This window comes from Aquarana catesbeiana, linkage group LG03 (genome assembly GCF_042186555.1).
Source record: "Aquarana catesbeiana isolate 2022-GZ linkage group LG03, ASM4218655v1, whole genome shotgun sequence".
Classification (NCBI taxonomy): domain Eukaryota; kingdom Metazoa; phylum Chordata; class Amphibia; order Anura; family Ranidae; genus Aquarana; species Aquarana catesbeiana.
This window is the reverse complement of record NC_133326.1, coordinates 299,207,501-299,226,712: the sequence shown is the minus strand read 5'-3', so window position 1 is coordinate 299,226,712 and position 19,212 is coordinate 299,207,501. Positions and strand designations below refer to the sequence as shown.

Here is a 19,212-nt window from a genome sequence, read left to right as displayed (position 1 = left end):
CAAGGCTTCATCTGCCTGTTTGCGAGACTTGAATCGCTGGGCTTTTTGCATGATCAATATTGGAGAAAAAAAAACTTTCAGAGCAGGAAGCCATTTACATTGAGCGCAATATAGGGATGGGAGAGACCATGGTCCTGATCATCAGGTAGTGAGACACTGACAGGTGAAGAGAGGAAAAGCCAGGAATCAGATTACCCAGCATCCTACCACCATTATGCTCTAGTGGCAAAGCTATGCATTCTGAACCATGATGGATTAAGCTCTCAGATACACAGATATTTGCGTAGGAGTCACATGACCCTTTTTGAAAGACTAGCCAACCAATCTCATATAGGGTTCTGCGAACTTGACAGGAATCCCTGTCTAGAGGAGGAGTGAATCGAGAACCCAACCAGCAGACATATATGCTGCAAGATGTCTTAATCCATGTAGAAACAGAGGTATGTCAGACAGCTCTGGGAATTGGAAATAGGCATCCCTCTGAGCAACAATAGTACTCCTCTTAAAATCACATCTGCTGGAATTGGAATTGCCGTCCCTAGAGACAGTAAGAACTATGTTGGCTAGCAGAACTTGCTTATTGTTGCTGGAGCAAAGGATTGTGTGGGTGGCACAAATATGGAAAAGGCCAGTAAGCAACCTCTCCCCCAGAACTGGAGCTTTTTGCTGACTACGTGGCTGAGGACTCTTTCTCTCCAATTCTTTCTGGACTCCAGGCCAGACCTGCAGGAACAAACCCTTTGGAGCTAAACACTGACTCTTGATTCACAGTAGGGATGAGCCGAACACCCCCCTGTTCAGTTCGCACCAGAACATGCGAACAGGCAAAAAATTTGTTTGAACACGCGAACACCATTAAAGTCTATGGGACATGAACATGAATAATCAAAAGTGCTAATTTTAAAGGCTTATATGCAAGTTATTGTCATAAAAAGTGTTTGGGGACCTGGGTCCTGCCCCAGGGGACATGGATCACTGCAAAAAAAAGTTTTAAAAATGGCCGTTTTTTCGGGAGCAGTGATTTTATTAATGCTTAAAGTGAAACAATAAAAGTGTAATATCCCTTTAAATTTCATACCTGGGGGGTGTCTATAGTATGCCTGTAAAGGGGCGCATGTTTCCCGTGTTTAGAACAGTCTGACAGCAAAATGACATTTCAAAGGAAAAAAAGTAATTTAAAACTACTTGCGGCTATTAATGCATTGCCGGTCCGACAATACACATAGAAGTTCATTGATAAAAACGTCATGGGAATTCCCCACAGGGGAACCCCGAACCAAAATTTAAAAAAAAATTACGTGGGGTCCCCCTCAAAATCTATACCAGACCCTTCAGGTCTGGTATGGATTTTAAGGGGAACACCGTGCCAAAATAAAAAAAAAAAAAAAACAGCGTGGGGTCCCCCTAAAAATCAATACCAGACCCTTATCCGAGCACGCAACCTGGCAGGCCGCAGGAAAAGGGGGGGACGAGAGAGCGCCCCCCCTCCTGAACCGTACCAGGCCACATGCCCTCAACATTGGGAGGGTGCTTTGGGGTAGCCCCCCAAAACACCTTGTCCCCATGTTGATGAGGACAAGGGCCTCATCCCCACAACCCTGGCCGGTGGTTGTGGGGGTCTGCGGGCGGGGGGCTTATCGGAATCTGGAAGCCCCCTTTAACAAGGGGACCCCCAGATCCCAGCCCTCCCCCCTGTGTGAAATGGTAAGGGGGTACTTGTACAAAAGTACCCCTATCATTTCACTAAAAACTGTCAAAAATGTTAAAAATGACAAGAGACAGTTTTTGACAATTTCTTTATTTAAATGCTTCTTCTTTCTTCTTTCTTCTATCTTCTATCTTCCTTCGGTTTCTTGCTCCATCTTCTTCTGGTTCTTCTGGTTCTTCCGCCGGTGTTCTCATCCGACATCTTCCTCCGCGGCTCGGCATCTTCTTCCCTTCTTCTCCTCGGGCCGCTCCACATCCATGATGGCATGGAGGGAGGCTCCCGCTCTTCTCTTCATTTTCTTCTCTTCATCTTTTTCTCTTCATCTTCTTCTCTTCATCTTCTTCTCTTCATCTTCTTTTCTGGCCGCTCCGCATCCATGATGGCATGGAGGGAGGCTCCCGCTGTGTGACGCTTCTCCAAAATAGATTTTGAGGGGGACCCCATGCCATTTTTTGAAAATTTTGGCCGGAGTTCCCCTTAATATCCATACCAGACCTTAAGGGCCTGGTATGGAATTTAGGGGGACCCCCAAGTCATTTTTTTTTTATTTTGGCCGGGGGTTCCCCTTAATATCCATACCAGACCTGAAGGGCCTGGTATGGAATTTAGGGGGTCCCCCCACTTCATTTTTTTTTTAATTTTGGTTCGGGGTTTCCCTGTGGGGAATTCCCATGCCGTTTTTATCAATGAACTTCTATGTGTATTGTTGGACCGACAATGCATTAATAGCCGCGAGTAGTTTTAAATGACTTTTTTTCCTTTGAAATGTCATTTTGCTGTCAGACTGTTCTAAACACGGGAAACATGCGCCCCTTTACAGGCATACTATAGACACCCCCCCAGGTACGAAATTTAAAGGGATATTACACTTTTATTGTTTCACTTTATGCATTATTAAAATCACTGCTCCCGAAAAAACGGCAGTTTTTAAAACTTTTTTTTGCAGTGATCCATGTCCCCTGGGGCAGGACCCAGGTCCCCAAACACTTTTTATGGCAATACCATGAATAGAAGCCTTTAAAATTAGCACTTTTGATTTCTCCCATAGACTTTTAAAGGGTGTTCCGCGGCATTTGAATTTGCCGTGAACACCCCAAATTGTTCGATGTTTGGCGAACTTGTGAACACTCGATGTTCGAGTCGAACATGAGTTCGACTCGAACTCGAAGCTCATCCCTAATTCACAGTCTTCTTTAATTCAGCAGACATGTACTCTGAGGCAGGAGGCCAGACTAAACACAGCTTAGATGTCAAATGAAGCTAGCCCTTGAAGGGGGCAGTTTAAACTCTTGAAATGCAGACCAGATTGTCTCACTTGTCAGAATGATTCTTTAGGATAGAATATTCTGCATCCCAACTTCCATTGCATTGGAACAAAGGCAAAAGTTAAGGCAGGCTCCCAGGCTGCAAATGCAGACAGATATACCGCTTAGGAAAAAGTCCAACACAAGGCTACCACCAGAAGATGCTACACTCTCCAAGGACACACTCAATCATCCGGATTGAGTATACCCCTGAAGGACATAGCATCCTCCAACGACAACTCCATGTATACAGCTAAGCTGATGAAGGCCACATCAACCAAACAGGTGACTCATTATGCTGGAAAACTTATTCTGCATAACTGCCTTAATCTGACATCCTGCAGTGCAGGTAAAAGTGTTTTGGTTGGGGTTTGAACTTGAGCAACCCAGTACTGCAAGGTGCTGACCACTAAGACATTCTGCTGCTCTGTCCGTCTGTTCAATTTGCACCCCCCTTCAAGAATAAGCTTCTAGCTTAAACATCATAGGAAAAAGGCAATGCACTCCTTTGGAAGTGCTAAAATACTTGCATTGCAGGTACCTCTGCCATTTTAGGCATCCTAGCAGCCTTACAAAAGGAGGTACAAAAACCAGCTCAAAAGGTCTTCCTCATACACATATTCCTTTTAGGTATGGTTTGAAGAGGGTTAAATTGGCCCATTGATTGGTCCTGCAAGAAAAAGCTTGACATTGTCAGAGTAGAGAATCCTTGCGCAGGAAGAGTTGTAACAGACTCCTTTAGAGCAGTGGTCATCAACCCTGTCCTCAGGACCCACTAACAGGCCAAGTTTTATGTATTACCTTGGGGAGATGTAGACTAGAATACTGCAATCACTGAGCAGCAAATTTATTTATTTATTTATTTCAGTTACTTATATAGCGCTGTCAATTTACGCAGCGCTTTACATATACATTGTACATTCACATCAGTCCCTACCCTCAAGGAGCTTACAATCTAAGGTCCCTAACACACATTCATACATACTAGGGACAATTTAGACAGGATCCAATTAACCTACCAGCATGTCTTTGGAGTGTGGGAGTAAACCGGAGTACCCGGAGGAAACCCACGCAGGCACAGGGAGAATATGCAAACTCCAGGCAGGTTGTGTCGTGGTTGGGATTCGAACCAGCGACCCTTCTTACTGCTAGGTGAGAGTGCTACCCACTACACCACTGTGCCGCCCAAATGATATCACCTGTGATGTATTTCAGTTATCTTGCAAACCTGAACTGTTAGTGGGCCCTGAGGACAAGGTTGATGACCACTTCTTTAGAGGGTCTTGACTACCTGTGGCAACCTGTTGGTCTCTGTCATCTTGCTCCCTGGGTGCCTGAACAAGGCAAGAAATTCATACAGGGTTTTACCAGCCAAGGCATTAGCAGCAAAGGCCCAGTTTATGGTGTGCATAATACATGTACATGTCTGGAGACACTTAATAGCAAGTGTCCATTAGTAAGCTTTCCATACACCAGCTTTAAGAGGCCTGCAGAAGTACTGACAATCCAGGAACAGTATCAGTAAGGAAGTATTAGGCTGCAGAACACAAGGACTTGTTGCAGAAATAAACAAATCTCAGTAAGTTTAAGGGAGAACTCCACATTGTTAAGAAAACAAATATTATAACATGTACAATTGCTACTCAAGCCATGCAGTAATTTATTAAATAACCTTCCCAATTCAAACTGCAGCTGCTGAAGTTTCTTCAGTTGTCCAGAGAGAGACAAAGTAACCGTTGTTTGTTTGCTGGGTGAGAGGAAACCCCTAAGGGGCTAACCACTGCTAAAGGAATACTAACACTGCCAGACCTCTCACATCAGAGCACCACTACACAGGTGATTTCATTAGACAGAGCCTCAAACACAGAAGGAAAAACCTTGCTTAAACTAACAGATATCTGTTCAGGACAGAATGCAACTAAACCAAACTTTGATAAAAATGCTACAATGCATATCACAGCATAGACACCTCCACATGTTTTCATTTTGGTTATTATTTCTTTCTTTCTTTCTTTAACATAAGTTAACATAAAAGGTAGGAAACTTCATACAAAATGAACCCATAAATGAGGAGGACAAAAAAGGAATGCAGCCTCTAGCTCAGCCTGAAAATTTATGGGAGTGGGGTCCTATGGGGTAGGAGCGAGGGCGGGGCTACCCAAATGTATGCTGTCATGGAAGTTTGTCAGGAAATTTCTTTTAGTGCAGTATTCTAAAGTCACATTATATAATAGTGGACTGGTCTCCAAACTGCGGCCCCGGATGTGGCCCTTTGCATGCATTTATCTGGCCCTTGGGGCACTATTTCTCCCACTTGTACAAGAAACGATTCCTCCCACTGAAAACAGCAATTGGTCAAAATTACTGCTACTGACACCAACAATACAAGGAACCATTCTTCCCACTGACAATGGGGCATAATTCCTGACACTGACACCAATGATGGGGCATTATTCCATTCACTATTTCATCGGCTGACACAAATGATGGGATACCATTTGTACCACTGACACCAACACTGGGGCATAATTTCTGACACCCACCCCAATGACGGCGTACTATTCCTCCCACTGACATCAATGATGAGGTATAATTTGCTCCCACACTAGGACATTTTCTGCTTCCACTGGCCAGAGTCTGGCCCCCCAAAGCCTGAAGGACAGTAATCTGGCTCTTTGTTTAGAAAGTTTGGAGACTCCTGCACTAGTGCATACATCAATAAAAAAAAAAAAAGCAAAAGATTTGCTGGGTTCCAACACTTGAAAAAATTGAAAATCTGTCGTAAATCAGTTCAGCAAGTTTACTAATATCTTATTAGTTTATAGATCCAAAAACTGACTGGATAGGGTCCCAAAAAATGTAAGTCCGTAACAGCAATGGAATACTTATTAGAGGGTATTGTTCATAACATTCTTACCAGGTTATCTTCGTTTTATGTTACAAAGACATTTTTTGAAACTCAGTGAAGGTTCTAAATCATATAATTATCCCTGCTTTCTATACTGATAAGTAAAATTAGCAATGATAAAGTCATGGAAATCAGTTAATGAGTAGAACGCAATACAGAGCTTCTTAAAGAGGAAGTAAAGCCTCTTAAAAAAAAAATACACCCTGCAAGGCAAAGGCATAATGAGCTAGTATGCATAGCATACTAGCTCATTATGAATTACCTGAGATCGAAGCCTTGGCATCGGCCCTCGTTCCCCTCCTCCGACGCCATCTATCCCGGAGTGACTTCCAGGTATCGCGTCTCCGACACTGTGACTGGCCGGAGCCGCGATGACGTTACTCCCACGCATGCGGGCTGGTGCCAACACTAGCGTGGCGCGATCGCCGTTAGAAACGGCATGCTCAGTGCGCCTGCGCCCAATGTCTACGGCGCATGCGCCGTAGACATTGGTGCCGCTATTCCTGCAAATATTTCCTAAATCTTTTAGGTTTGGGAGATATTTCTTGCACCTGCAGGTAAGCCTTAATCTAGGCTTACCTGTAGGTTAAAGTGGTTGTAATGGGTTTACAACCACTTTAAGAGGCCCCCACAGAAGCAATAAGTTGCCAACCTAGTCTTTTGTACAGTAGTGCTAACCAGGGCAATGTATCATGTATAAATGATCAATGCAGCTACAAAACTTTCAACATAAAAAAAATGTTTCATTGCATAGTCACTGGGATATGTAAATAATCACTACAACTCTTCATATTGAAGCATTATTTAACATCATATGTTTACTGACATTAAAAACCTTCTCTATAGGAATGCAAAGTGTTACACAGCCCTAGTGAATATTACATTCTGTGTAAGATTTCTGATATAAGATATATACACAGGCAGTACATTGGATATAATCTATGCTTCACTATTGCACACATTCCCTAAAACAATATACATAGATTACCTTTTATTTCATGCTGGCTTACTTCTCTTCTCCTCTCAAGTTCTTTCCTGTCATAATTCAACTTTTTTAAGCACATAATTCCGTACTGCAGACTTGTTCTGGAAATGTAAAAGAAATGGTTTTAGAAGTGTTACATTTCTAGGTACAATACACATGATTTAGTGTAAAAATCTAAATGTTCTTATAAAGTACTTATTGTAGGGTGCAAAGCATAGGTGTGCGCAGCCTCTTGCATTAGGGTGTGCACCCCAAAGCTCAAATACATATGCATGTGTATATGTACTGATGGTGTCAGTAGGGCAGTGGACAGTGTCAGTAGTTTTATTTATATTCTTTTTAAATTTTTTTTTTGTAACATTTTTTTGGGGATGAAATATCAGCGGTCTAAACAGGGGGGAATATGCACCACACAAGGCGATTAGGGTGTGCCCAGGCACACCTGGCACACCCTGTGCTCACGCCTATGGTGCAAAGTTGTTACAATAAATAGTAGTGTGTAGATTTCTACAAACTGATGTGATTTTCATTTTATTGTTATGAGGACTTTCCCTATCCATTAAGCTAAAACAGCATTCACAATACTTCATCCATTTGTTTTTTATAAAACCTCTTCCATCAATTCAGCTATAATAGTGCTACCAGAACACCATGGCCAAATGAACATTGTTTTCACATGCAGCTGGACTGCTGATGAGCTCTCAGCTTGGGCTACTGCTGCCTACATTATGAAGGCCCTCCTGGTCCCTGCATTATGAAAGGCCCTCCTGGTTCATGCATTATGAAAGGGCCTCCTGGTTCATGCATTATGAAAGGGCCTCCTGGTCCCTGCTTTATGAAAGGGCCTCCTGGTCCCTGCTTTATGAAAGGGCCTCCTGGTTCCTGCATTATAAAAGGGCCTCCGGGTCCCTGCATTATGAAAGGCCCTCCTGGTTCATGCATTATGAAAGGGCCTCCTGGTTCATGCATTATGAAAGGGCCTCCTGGTTCATGCATTATGAAAGGGCCTCCTGGTTCATGCATTATGAAAGGGCCTCCTGGTCCCTGCTTTATGAAAGGGCCTCCTGGTCCCTGCATTATAAAAGGGCCTCCTGGTACCTGCATTATAAAAGGTCCTCCTGCTCCCTGCATCATGAAGGGGATCCTGCTTCCTGCATCATGAAGGGGCTCCTGCTCCCTGCATTAAAAAGGGCTCCTGCTCCCTGCATTATTAGGGGCTTCTGCTCTCTGCATTATTAGGGGCTCCCAATCCCTGCATTTTGAAGGAGATACTGGATCAAGCATTATGAAATGGCTCCTGGTCCCTGCATTATTAAGGCAACCAGTGCCTGCATTTTAAAGGAGCTTCTGGTCACTGCATTGTGAAACGGCTCCTGCTCTCTGCATTATGAAGGGCCTCAAGAGGAGGTGATTGTGTCCACTTCTACCCAGGGGATTCAAGTAGAATGTCCTCTTAACCAAAAGTGGAACACTTCTGTTTGAATGAGCTCCTGGTCCCTGCATTATGAAAAGGGGTTCTAGTCTGCATTATTAAAGGAACTATATTTTCAGCAGAAAATAATGAACCTACATAGTTTCAGTCATAAATCTTTCACTTTTAGACTAAAAGATTTTATATTCTCAAATAAATATATAAAAAAAGTCTGTGCTTACTGTTAAGCGTTAAGTAATTCTAACAGTCTCAAATGTAAAGCCAAAGCTTATATTTTTTATATTTTGATAGAGTGTGGGAGTGTGATGACCTCAGTCAGGTTTTTATTGTGTTTTGTATCTACGCTGGAGAGATTCATCCTCTCTCAACTTTACATTTTTGGATTTCCTACCACTTGCTGTTGCATCTCCAGTTTAATCCCCCCCCCCCCCACAAGTTAAAAGCCCAACAGGGGTTTTAACAATTTAACAATCTGAACTAAAATGGCTTTAAATACACCTTGGTCTTTAGAAAATTGTAATTACAATTTAAACATTTTTTCTATTCTAAAGTATATGAAATTTTAAAACAGGTGCCTGTTTATCCTCCATGTGAATATGCCCAAATACACCACATCTAAAACCTGTGGTAATAATGTCACTGAAGTCTCAGTTTGGTGGGTAATTAAAGCTCCCATCAAACTCTTTCCTTATTATGGAAGCTCCAGCATAGGTTTAGCTGCTAAAAAAAATGCTTTTGCTTGGCTTAAATTGGTGAAAACTAGCGACTCATCTCAAGGGACAGTGCCATGCATTTTCTGCTCCTATTCAATTTATATTTATTTGTCAAAGGATATAGCAACCTTTTGGAGCTAAAGACCAGGTGTTTAACTCTGAAATGTTGCTATAGCTTTGTGACACTTGAATAGAGTTTGAAGAGGAGCAGAAGATGTGCTAGTGATACATGCTATTATCTACAATTTTATAACGCTGCCATCCATCCATGATAAATCACTACAGCACTTGGAAAGGAAAAAGGTTGAACACCATTTGCTTTTTTTTTTTTTTACATCTTAGTGATCTCAAGACTTGTTTCAACACGTATGTCAGAGACTTGTCAGCACTGATATGACCTTAACAGTAATTCCACTGCCCTCTGTGTTTCAGCCATCTCAGTTTGTGTGGCTTGCATGGCTTTTTTGGCTTCTAAAAGCTTCTATGGCTGTAAGCAGTATATTATCACCTTCCCTTTTGGCAACTTCAAATCTACAAGAAATCACAAATCAACAATAGACAAAAATAGGTAACACCGCAATAGCATTAAAAGTATAACTTCAGCCAAAACATTTTTTAGGTTTACATCCAAAAATGTAAATGCCTGAAATAAGGCCTAAGGCTTTAACCTTTCGCTCAGGTTTATAGCACTTACCTATGAAAGCTATCTACCATTTTTAAGTGCACTCGCAGGTCTTTCTTTGTCAGATGATCCAACATTCTTGCATCTACCAGGCATTCCATGAAATAGCTTCTGTATTGAGGTAAGCCCAAACTAGGCAGCCATTCATTACCAATCCATTCATGATTCATATCTCCATATGCCAATGTCTAAAAAGCACATTTTATGGAAAATTATTATACACATCTGTATTGTTAACACTTTATTTAGTATAGAAAGCATTAGGCTATACAGTGTTTTACGTAAGAATTCATGCTCCCTATTGGTTTTACAGTCCAGAATTAACATGAATGTATCTGTAATTTTATGTTGCCGAACTACACTTAGTAGTAAATAATGATGAAGTGAAAAAAAATGTATTTTGTTTCCTGAAATAATTTACAAATAGGTTAAAAGTGCTAATTGCATAAGTATTGACCCCTTGGCTGTAAAACAATAAAATAATCACCTACATGGAATTAAAGTGTTACATGATCTCAAAATAAACACTCCTGTTTCTGGAAGGCTACACAGTTTGATAGAGACTAGGGGCTAATTTAACAGTGTAACTGAACGACCACCGTGCAAACCTCCCTAATATTTTGACTAATGAGTGGCTGTCAGTATTAGAATGTGTGCCCACACCCAGTAAAATAACAAACAAAAGAAAAATGCGGCCCTACTCCAATGCAGTAATGTTAATGATGACTGCGAAGTGCTGAACAAACCTTTAATATAAATATCTAAATTAAGTATCCAAATTAATACTCAAATGCAATACCTGTGTAAATTAAAACAAACAAGGGAGATAAAACCCTCATCAATATGCACACAGTCAAACAGTAAATCTAAGCATAAGCCCGGGTTCACACCTATGTGAATTAGATGTGCGTTTCCCCGCATCTAATTCGCATAGCAGGAGAATGTGATTGGCTCCCTATGGAGCCGGTTCACATATCTCCGGGGCGGCTGCGGAGCGCACTGCACAAAAACGCTGTGCGTCTTTGGCTCCGTTTCAGGGCCGAATTCAGGCATAGAATCGGCCCTGATTCATCCCTGAAACGGGGAACAGGGACGCACAGCTCTCCTGTGCGATCCGCAGCCCGTTATAGTGTGAACCCGGGCTCAATGTCCTCAAAGTTCATGGATTACTACTACAATGTGGTCGCCCCCTAATTAGGTGTGACCACAGGTAATACCATTAGTAATGGTGGCACCTGACCTCCATGTTTAAAATGAAAAGAAATCAATCACTTCCTTGGAAATGTGAGTATTTATTTGGATACCTCATTTTAGACATTTATAGTGAGGTTTGTTCAGCACTTCACAGTCATTATCTGTACTGCATTAGAGTAGTGCCACATTTTTCTTTTGTTTGTTATTTTTATGGGGCTGATTTACTAAATGCAAAGAGGCTTTTCTTTTACTTTGGGAAATTTCCAGTAGCTTACTGAATGAAATAAAGCTCTCCTGACTTCCATCTTCTAATGTTCTCATGTTTTTATTTTACTTGTATGTGATTGAGTATTCTTTGCAAAGTGTATTTTCACCACATTCACTGAGCTAAGGGAAAATTCCCTTGCAAAGGTAACAGTCTTTTTGCCTTTAGTAAATCAACCCTATACATAGCTAAACAGGATCAGGACCACCTACATACTATCGAAGTGGGTCTCAGATAACGTTTTTTGAGAAACACCAACCTGAGTTTATAAAACAAAATATCCCACTGTCTAATTTTGGAACACAGCCTGGCAATACAAGAATCACACTGTCCCATGCATCCTATAAAATATTTAGTTTTCTTTTAGTTGCATAGCTAATATTCCTATGAAATATACATATTGTTATTTTCTTGGAACAATTTTAGTTGTCCTGATCAAGTTTACTTTATAATTTTTTTATTTAATGATCTTTGGTCTTGATTGGTTAGTTTTGGTTGTACTCCTGATTGTCAATCAGTGTAGTTGGGATAGCAGGGAATAGGCTGAGTAACAGTTTCAGCTAAAAAAAAGATAAGGGGCTTGGAGCCAGTGAGTGGATGGAGAAGAATGACCACTGGAAGGGGGAGCAGAGCTCTGCGAGCTAATAAAAGTAAGTCAGGAAAAAACATTGACCTAGAACTACAGTATATGAAGATCAAAAGAATTCAATGGACTTCAATGCTCATGTTTGAAATGATTAAAATCATGAACAAAAGAACAAGCTACATATACTTTTCAACATCATCTTGATCTGTCATTAAATATAGCCCTTAGTGTCTGATACTTTTTTGTAGAAATCTGCAACAACAGTGTTCATACCTGTGCCCAGCTACCTTCTTCCAACTCTTTCTGCATGATCAGCAGGAAAAATGAACATGAAAACACATACAAAAATAAAAAACAGGTCAGTAAACAAATTTGATACCACATAAAAGAAAGTGTGTAATATTTAGCGCATAATTGCATGATTTTATATTTGCTTGCCTAATGTAGTGGTTGCTGTATTTTGCTTTTCTTTAGGGGCAATTTGCACTAACCCATTGTGGTAATGCATGTAACTTGGGTTACTGCATTACAGTGCTATTAATTTAATACTCAAATGTACCCCAGCACCCAAAGGGAATGCACCACAGCCTGTGGCAGTGCATTGGGCTGCGCTATTGAAAAAGCACCATGCCCAAATTTCTGTTTGTTGGAATGCATTTCAAGCCCCTTCGTTTCAAAGGGCTGCCTTAGGACATTGTAAATGGGCCCTTAAGCTTACTTAAAAAAAAAAAAGTGTAAAGAACAATGACTGCACACAAAGCACAGTAACCAATGCAGGCAGATCATGGTCTTATCAATGCCTAACTGTCTGAGCTGATAGTATTGCTGTGACGGAGAGATGTTAGCTATGTATTAAAACACACACATATATATATATATATATATATATATATATATATATATATATATATCACACACACATACACAATATTACCAAAAGTATTGTGACACCTGCCTTTACATGCACATGAGCTTTAAAGGCATCCCAGTCTTAGTTTGTAGGGTTCAATATTGAGTTGGCCCACTCTTTGCAGCTATAACAGCTTCAACTCTTCTGGGAAGGCTGTCCGCAAGGTTTAGGAGTGTGTCTATGGGAATGTTTGACCATTCTTCCAAAAGCACATTTGTGAGTTCAGGCACTGATGTGAACGAGAAGGCCTGGCTCGCAGTCTTCATTCTAATTCATCCCAAAGGTGTTCTATCCAGTTATAGTCAAAACTCTGTGCAGACCAGTCAAGTTCCACCACCCCAAACTCGCTCATCCATGTCTTTATGGACCTTGTTTGTGCACTGGTGCGCAGTCATGTTGGAACAGGAAGGGGCCATCCCCAAACTGTTCCCACAAATTTGGGAGCATGAAATTGTCCAAAATGTGGTGGTATGCTGACGCCATAAGAGTTTCCTTCCCTTGAACTAAGTGGCCAAGCCCAACCCCACACCATAATCCTCTTCCACCAAATGATTTGGACTAGTGCATAAAAGAAAGGTCCATAAAGACATGGATGAGAGAGTTCTTCGAAAACAATTTTAGTGTGTAATCTGGATTAGTATTTTAAAAGAATACATGCATTTCTCCAGTACATACAAACTGTACACTGATATACTGTATATAATACTGTATTTCTTTAATAAAAAAGTGGAAGTGACATTTAATTTTTGGTTTTATATGCAAATGTGTACACAAAAACAAGGGTAGAATCTGATTAATGGACAGTCCTATTTCTTGTTTTTGTCTTTTTTGTTGTTGTTGTTAAATCTTTTCTGTGCAGGGGCTGTCCATCTACACATGAGAAATGCACATAAAGGGGGGGTTTTGTGACCTGTCCATACCAGCATTATGAACGCTGACATGTCTCCATCCCAATTCGTAGTACCAAAAAGAGAAAAGAGAAAGCGGGACTTTAATGAGACGTGTCCTTAAGGATGCCTACAATCTAACAACTATCTGTACTGTAACTGTATACGCCTTGTATCCACCATACCTTTGATTGATTTTTAACAATTCTCTTTATGTCTAATGAAGTATTAAACGATGTTTTATACGAATATTGCTGTAAATCCTTTGTGATTACGCCCAGTGTCTCCCTGGTTATAGAATATTTATGTCCGGATCATATTTATATTGGATACAGGCCAATTCTATATGTGCCTGGCCAATCTATTAATAATTATGCGTTGACACGTCTCATTAAAGTCCCGCTTTCTCTTTTCTCTTTTTGGTACACATGAGAAATATTATAAAATAAAAACTGTACATGTGCAAATTAGGTATAGGCTTGTAAAACCCTGATTATACTAGAAACTACTCAAATGTATTTGAAATTGTATGGCTGACATTGTAAATTATAGAGGGTGAATGACTTACCGCTTTGGCAGGAGCTGTTAGAGTCTCCATTTCCTCATGGGTAACCCATACATTACCAGACGGCTAATGAGAGGGCCCATGGGAGAGCAGGTTCAGATCCACATCAGGTAAGCAGCATTAAAGAAGAAAGTCAGCACCACTGTTAACAGTGTAATAACATCACAGTCAGCAGATATGCTAAATGCCTCTGCGTCATAGATGTCCCAAGATCCCCCACGAGCTATATTGTAAATACAGAAATAAAGCCCATTTTCATATACTTGTGATTGAATAATGTTTGCTGAATAACAGAGTAAAACTGAGCTCCATTCTATAGGTGTACTACACAATATAAAGAACCCTATAAAGCATTACTGGGCTTACTTTGAAAGGATGTTCAGCAGTGGCACAGCTGCCAAATTTTATATTTTAATGTCCAAGTTCTTATGTACATGGTGTTTTTTTCTCAATCTCCTGCATTTCACATTCATAAAAAGCTAATTTATAGGAAAACACCTAGTCATATAAATGATTTAAACTAGTTGCCCCAGTTTAGTATGCAGAGAAAACTGATTCATGCATTATATAAATGACCCCATATAAAAGACATGGATGGAAACAATTTTAGAACAGTTAATAATAATTATATATTGACATTCTGTTAACTACTGAGTATACCCAGGGTAAATGTAGAAGAAGTAGACTCACTGTTCTTGATGTTGGAGGAGCCGAGGGACTTGTAAGTGAGACCATTTCCTGAATAGCAAGGCGAAGTTTCAAGCGATGCAAGGGGTTGCTAATCCCAATTTCTCGCTGAATTTCAGTGTCTGACAATGCAGACATAATGGCACCACTTTTCACATTGGCACGACAAGCTGCAACATACCAGGCTGGCATTCCAAGCCATAACTAGAAAAAAAAAAAAAAAAAGCATTTTGATATATGACATAACTGCTTCATATATATATATATATATATATATATATATATATATATATATATATATATATATATATATATACTACTGACCATGTAAACCTAATTTGTCATTCTTTAAGAAGAGCGTCAGGATGTAGTATTTATCTAAACTAACCCCTTAAGAAAATGCCACCACAGTTTTAGAGAACTAACAACCCTGTGTGAAAACACTGCTTTTGGGTCTATATGGCTCCAACTGTACCATGGATAACATTCATTTAAAATTTACAACACTTCTGGGTGCCTCCCGCTCTGCAGATCACATCAGGCAGATTCAAAACATACAAAGACAGATGTAATCTAGCATATATAACATGTAAGTAGTTATTAAATAAAAGCAATATTTCAAGGTTAACATATTTTTTTCTTTTTCATTTGCTTTGTCTAGTCTAAATAGTTTAGATTCATATGGTTAAATAACATGGAAAAGGTATCTACAAGCATACAGTATGTATAATGTAGATTCAATGTCCCAATTTTTTTTTTTCCTATAAAATCTAACAGAACCTCATTTGATCTTGTATAAATCCACTGTTGTCCTGATTTAAAAATGAGGAAGAAAAACATTTGACCTCTCTATACCTTAGGATTCCACTTTCCCTGCTGGATTTACACAAAGTACAGAATAAAGCTCAACCTGACCTAAGTTACCCTACTCTGTCCAGCAACAGGTGAACAGTCACATGCAGAATGTGGCGTTAACCTGCAGGAGACCTTGTTGAAGCACTTTCTTACGGTCTTATTTACTATCAGTACAGTACAGTTAGTTAATGTGGCTAACATCAACATTAAAAGCAATTTTTTCCTCTTACTTAAAAACATTTTTTCTGTTTTCATTTAATGGAAATATGTTTTATCCTTTCATTTTAGTTCCCACCTCTGATTTAGATTGAGAAGTATGGCAGAATTATTAGTTGTTCCTAAAGCTGGTTATACAAACTAATCAGAAATCAATTTAAAGAGATTGTCTTACCTCCAAGAAATACACCTAAATGTATACTGTTACATCATAACATGCAAGAAACAGTGATACCAGGCTTGTAGCTCTCCTAAAATTGGAGAATGGCAAGGAAACACACTGTATATTCTAACCAAAATTGAACAGTCATCTAACTTTTGTGATGCAATGGGGTTGATTTACTAAAACTGGAGAACTGCAAAATGTGGTGCAGCTCTGCATAGAAACCAATCAGCTTCCAGCTTTTTTTTTGTGTGTCAGTTTATTTGAAAAAGTTAAAGTTAGAAGCTGACTGGCTACCATGCACAGCTGCACCAGATTTTGCACTATCCAGTTTTAGTAAATCAACCCCAATAACTCCAATATATCATTCTTAACTACTAGAGTGTCCAATCAGCATCCAAAATTGTCAAAATCACCTAAATTACCATATTTATCGGTGTATAACACACACTTTTTTCCCCTTAAAATCAGGGTAAAATCGTGGGTGTGTGTTATACGCCGAACCGCTGCCTCAGAGGGTAAGGAGGGAATGCCGCCGCCGAAATAGACAGAGCATAGTGTACTGTGTACTCGGCTAGGCTCAGCTCTGCTCACAGTCACGCCCAGTCCAGCCTCCTAGCCTTTACGTCCCGCCTTTGGACCGGTGTTGTGTCCATCATAGGAGTCAGGCCGAGGGGCGGGACTGCAAGACGAGCCGAGAGGAGCTGAATACACAGGACATCCGGCTCTGTCTATCTCGGTGGCGGTAACAATTTAAAAGATCATGCTGCAATTTTGGGCAAGGCTGCAGATGGACACTGGGCAAGGCTGCAGATGGACATTGGGCAAGGCTGCAGGTAGACACTGGGCTGCATTGATGGGCATTTAAAATGTAAGTTTTTTTCCTTAAACTTCCCTCCTAAAAGTTTTTTTCCTTAAACTTCCCTCCTAAACTTGGGGTGCATGTTATACGCCGGCACGTGTTATATTTGCCGATAAATACGGTAGATTGCACAAATGTAATACGTAGGGTGTACCTTGATTTCTTACCTCAAGCCATGCTACGACTGTAGGTCCATCCCATTGAGCAAATGGTAGTCCTTTTCTGCGGGCTTCTTCAAGAAGTTCATGTCTGTAAAAATAAAAATAGATGGCATTTTCATTAAATCAAGGATTAAACCTTTTAGGAATCATAATTCAGTAAACAGAAAAATGGTAACTTTATAAGGTAACTGCATCCTACCTTTACCGTTTATGCTGAAAAAGTTTTAGGCAGGTGTGAAGAAATATTGTAACGTAAGAATGCTTAAAAATATAAATATAATTGTTTATTTGATCAATTTACAAAATGCAAACTGAGTGAACAGAAGACAAAACTAAATCAAATCAATATTTGGTGTGACTACCCTTCCGCTTAAAGCCAGCATCAATTCTTACACTTGCACACTTTGTACATTTTCACAATGTCAGGGATTTTGTCGGGTGTATGATTAATCAATTATACCAAGCAGGTGCTAATGATCATAAACTTCATATGTAGGTTGAAACAGAGTCATTAACTGAAATGGAAACAGCTGTGTAGGAGGCATTAGGCCGGGTTCACACTGGTACGACACAACAGTCGTACCACTTTGGATCCGACTTTGCCCTGCGAATTGAAGTCCGACACGCGTCCGACTTCAATGAACAGGGATCCGACTTTGATCCCAAACAATACCAGGCACTGCATCTGGTATGAATCTTTAGAGGGAACTCCATGCAAAATGTTAAAAAAAACAGCATGGGTTCCCCCCTCCAAGAGCATACCAGGCCCTTTGGTCTGGTATGGATTTTAAGGGGAACCCCCATGCTGGAAAACTGCATGGGGTCCCCCCAAAATCTATACCAGACCCTTATCCGAGCACACAGCCTGGCAGGTCAGGAAAGGGGGTGTGGACAAGAGAGCGCCCCCCCTCATGAACCGTACCAGGCCGCATGCCCTCAACATGGGGGGTTGGGTGCTTTGGGGCAGGGGGGCCCTGCGCCCCCCCACCCCAAAGCCCCTTGCCCCCATGTTGATGGGGACAAGGGCCACTCCCCAACAACCCTGGCCGTTGGTTGTCGGGGTCTGCAGGCGGGGAGCTTATTGGAATCTGGAAGACCCTTTAACAAGGGGCTCCTGGATCCCGGCCCCCCACCCTATGTGGATGAGTATGGGGTACATTGTATCCCTACCTATTCACCTGAAAAAAAAGTGTCAAAAAAAAAAAACAGCACACAGGGTGCTAAAGTAATTTATTAATGCAGCTCTGGCGTCTCTTCTCCCCTCTCCGCCTCTTCTGCCTCCTCCACTGATGTCTTCTGCCTCTGTCAGTTCTTCTCCCCTCTCTGGGTCTTCTAGCCCTCTCCGGTTCTTCTCCCTCTGTCCGTTGTCTTCTGCCTCTGCTGGATCTTCTCTGCTATCTTCTTGCTCTTTTGCTGGGTCTTCTCCGTTGTCTTCTGCCTCTGTTCTTTTTCCGATGTTGACTCAACGCTTTCTCACGCTCTAATGCTGGGTGCGTGGTGTGCCACTACTTATATTGGCATTGGGCGGAGTCACCGGAGGCCCACCCCTTATGACGCCACCGCCCCATCATGCCCCAGGTGGTGATGTCATACAGGGTAGGGCCTCTGGATGACAGTACCCGATGACCCCTCCGCATGCCAATGTAAGTGGGGGCACACCGCGCACCCAGCATTAGAGCGGTTGAGAGCGTTGAGTCAACATCGAAAGGAGAACAGAGGCAGAAGACAGCAGAGAAGACCCAGCAAAAGAGCGAGAATATAGCGAAGAAGACCCAGCAGAGGCTGAAGACAGTGGACAGAGGAAGAAGTGCCAGAGAGGGCTAGAAGACCCGGAGAGGGGAGAAGAACCGACAGAGGCAGAAGACATCAGTGGAGGAGGCAGAAGAGCCGGAGAGGGGAGAAGAGATGCCGGAGCTGCCTTAATAAATTGCTTTAAAAACCTGTGTGCTGTGTTTTATTTTTGACACTTTTTTTTTTAACACATTGTACCCCTACCTATTCACATAGGGTGGGGGCTGGAATCTGGGGAACCCCTTGTTAAAGGGGGCTTCCAGATTACGATAAGCTCCCCGCCCACCGACCCCGACAATCAACGCCAAGAGTTGTCGGGAAGAGGCCCTTGTCCTCGT

At 41.3% G+C, this 19,212-nt stretch overlaps 1 protein-coding gene across 18 annotated transcripts in view; it reads right to left on the bottom strand.

Annotated features, from left to right (window-relative positions):
* Positions 1–19,212, bottom strand: part of PPFIA2 (PTPRF interacting protein alpha 2) — a 544,100-nt gene that overhangs the window by 52,108 nt on the left and 472,780 nt on the right. For all 18 annotated transcript variants that reach the window (XM_073620222.1, XM_073620225.1, XM_073620227.1 and 15 more), the window contains 6 exons: positions 17,090–17,171; positions 14,830–15,030; positions 14,143–14,205; positions 12,051–12,080; positions 9,745–9,920; positions 6,909–7,006 (listed from right to left, as the gene is read on the bottom strand). In XM_073620222.1, the coding sequence (XP_073476323.1) occupies positions 6,909–7,006; positions 9,745–9,920; positions 12,051–12,080; positions 14,143–14,205; positions 14,830–15,030; positions 17,090–17,171 (650 nt within the window). The remainder of the gene's footprint in view (positions 1–6,908; positions 7,007–9,744; positions 9,921–12,050; positions 12,081–14,142; positions 14,206–14,829; positions 15,031–17,089; positions 17,172–19,212) is intronic.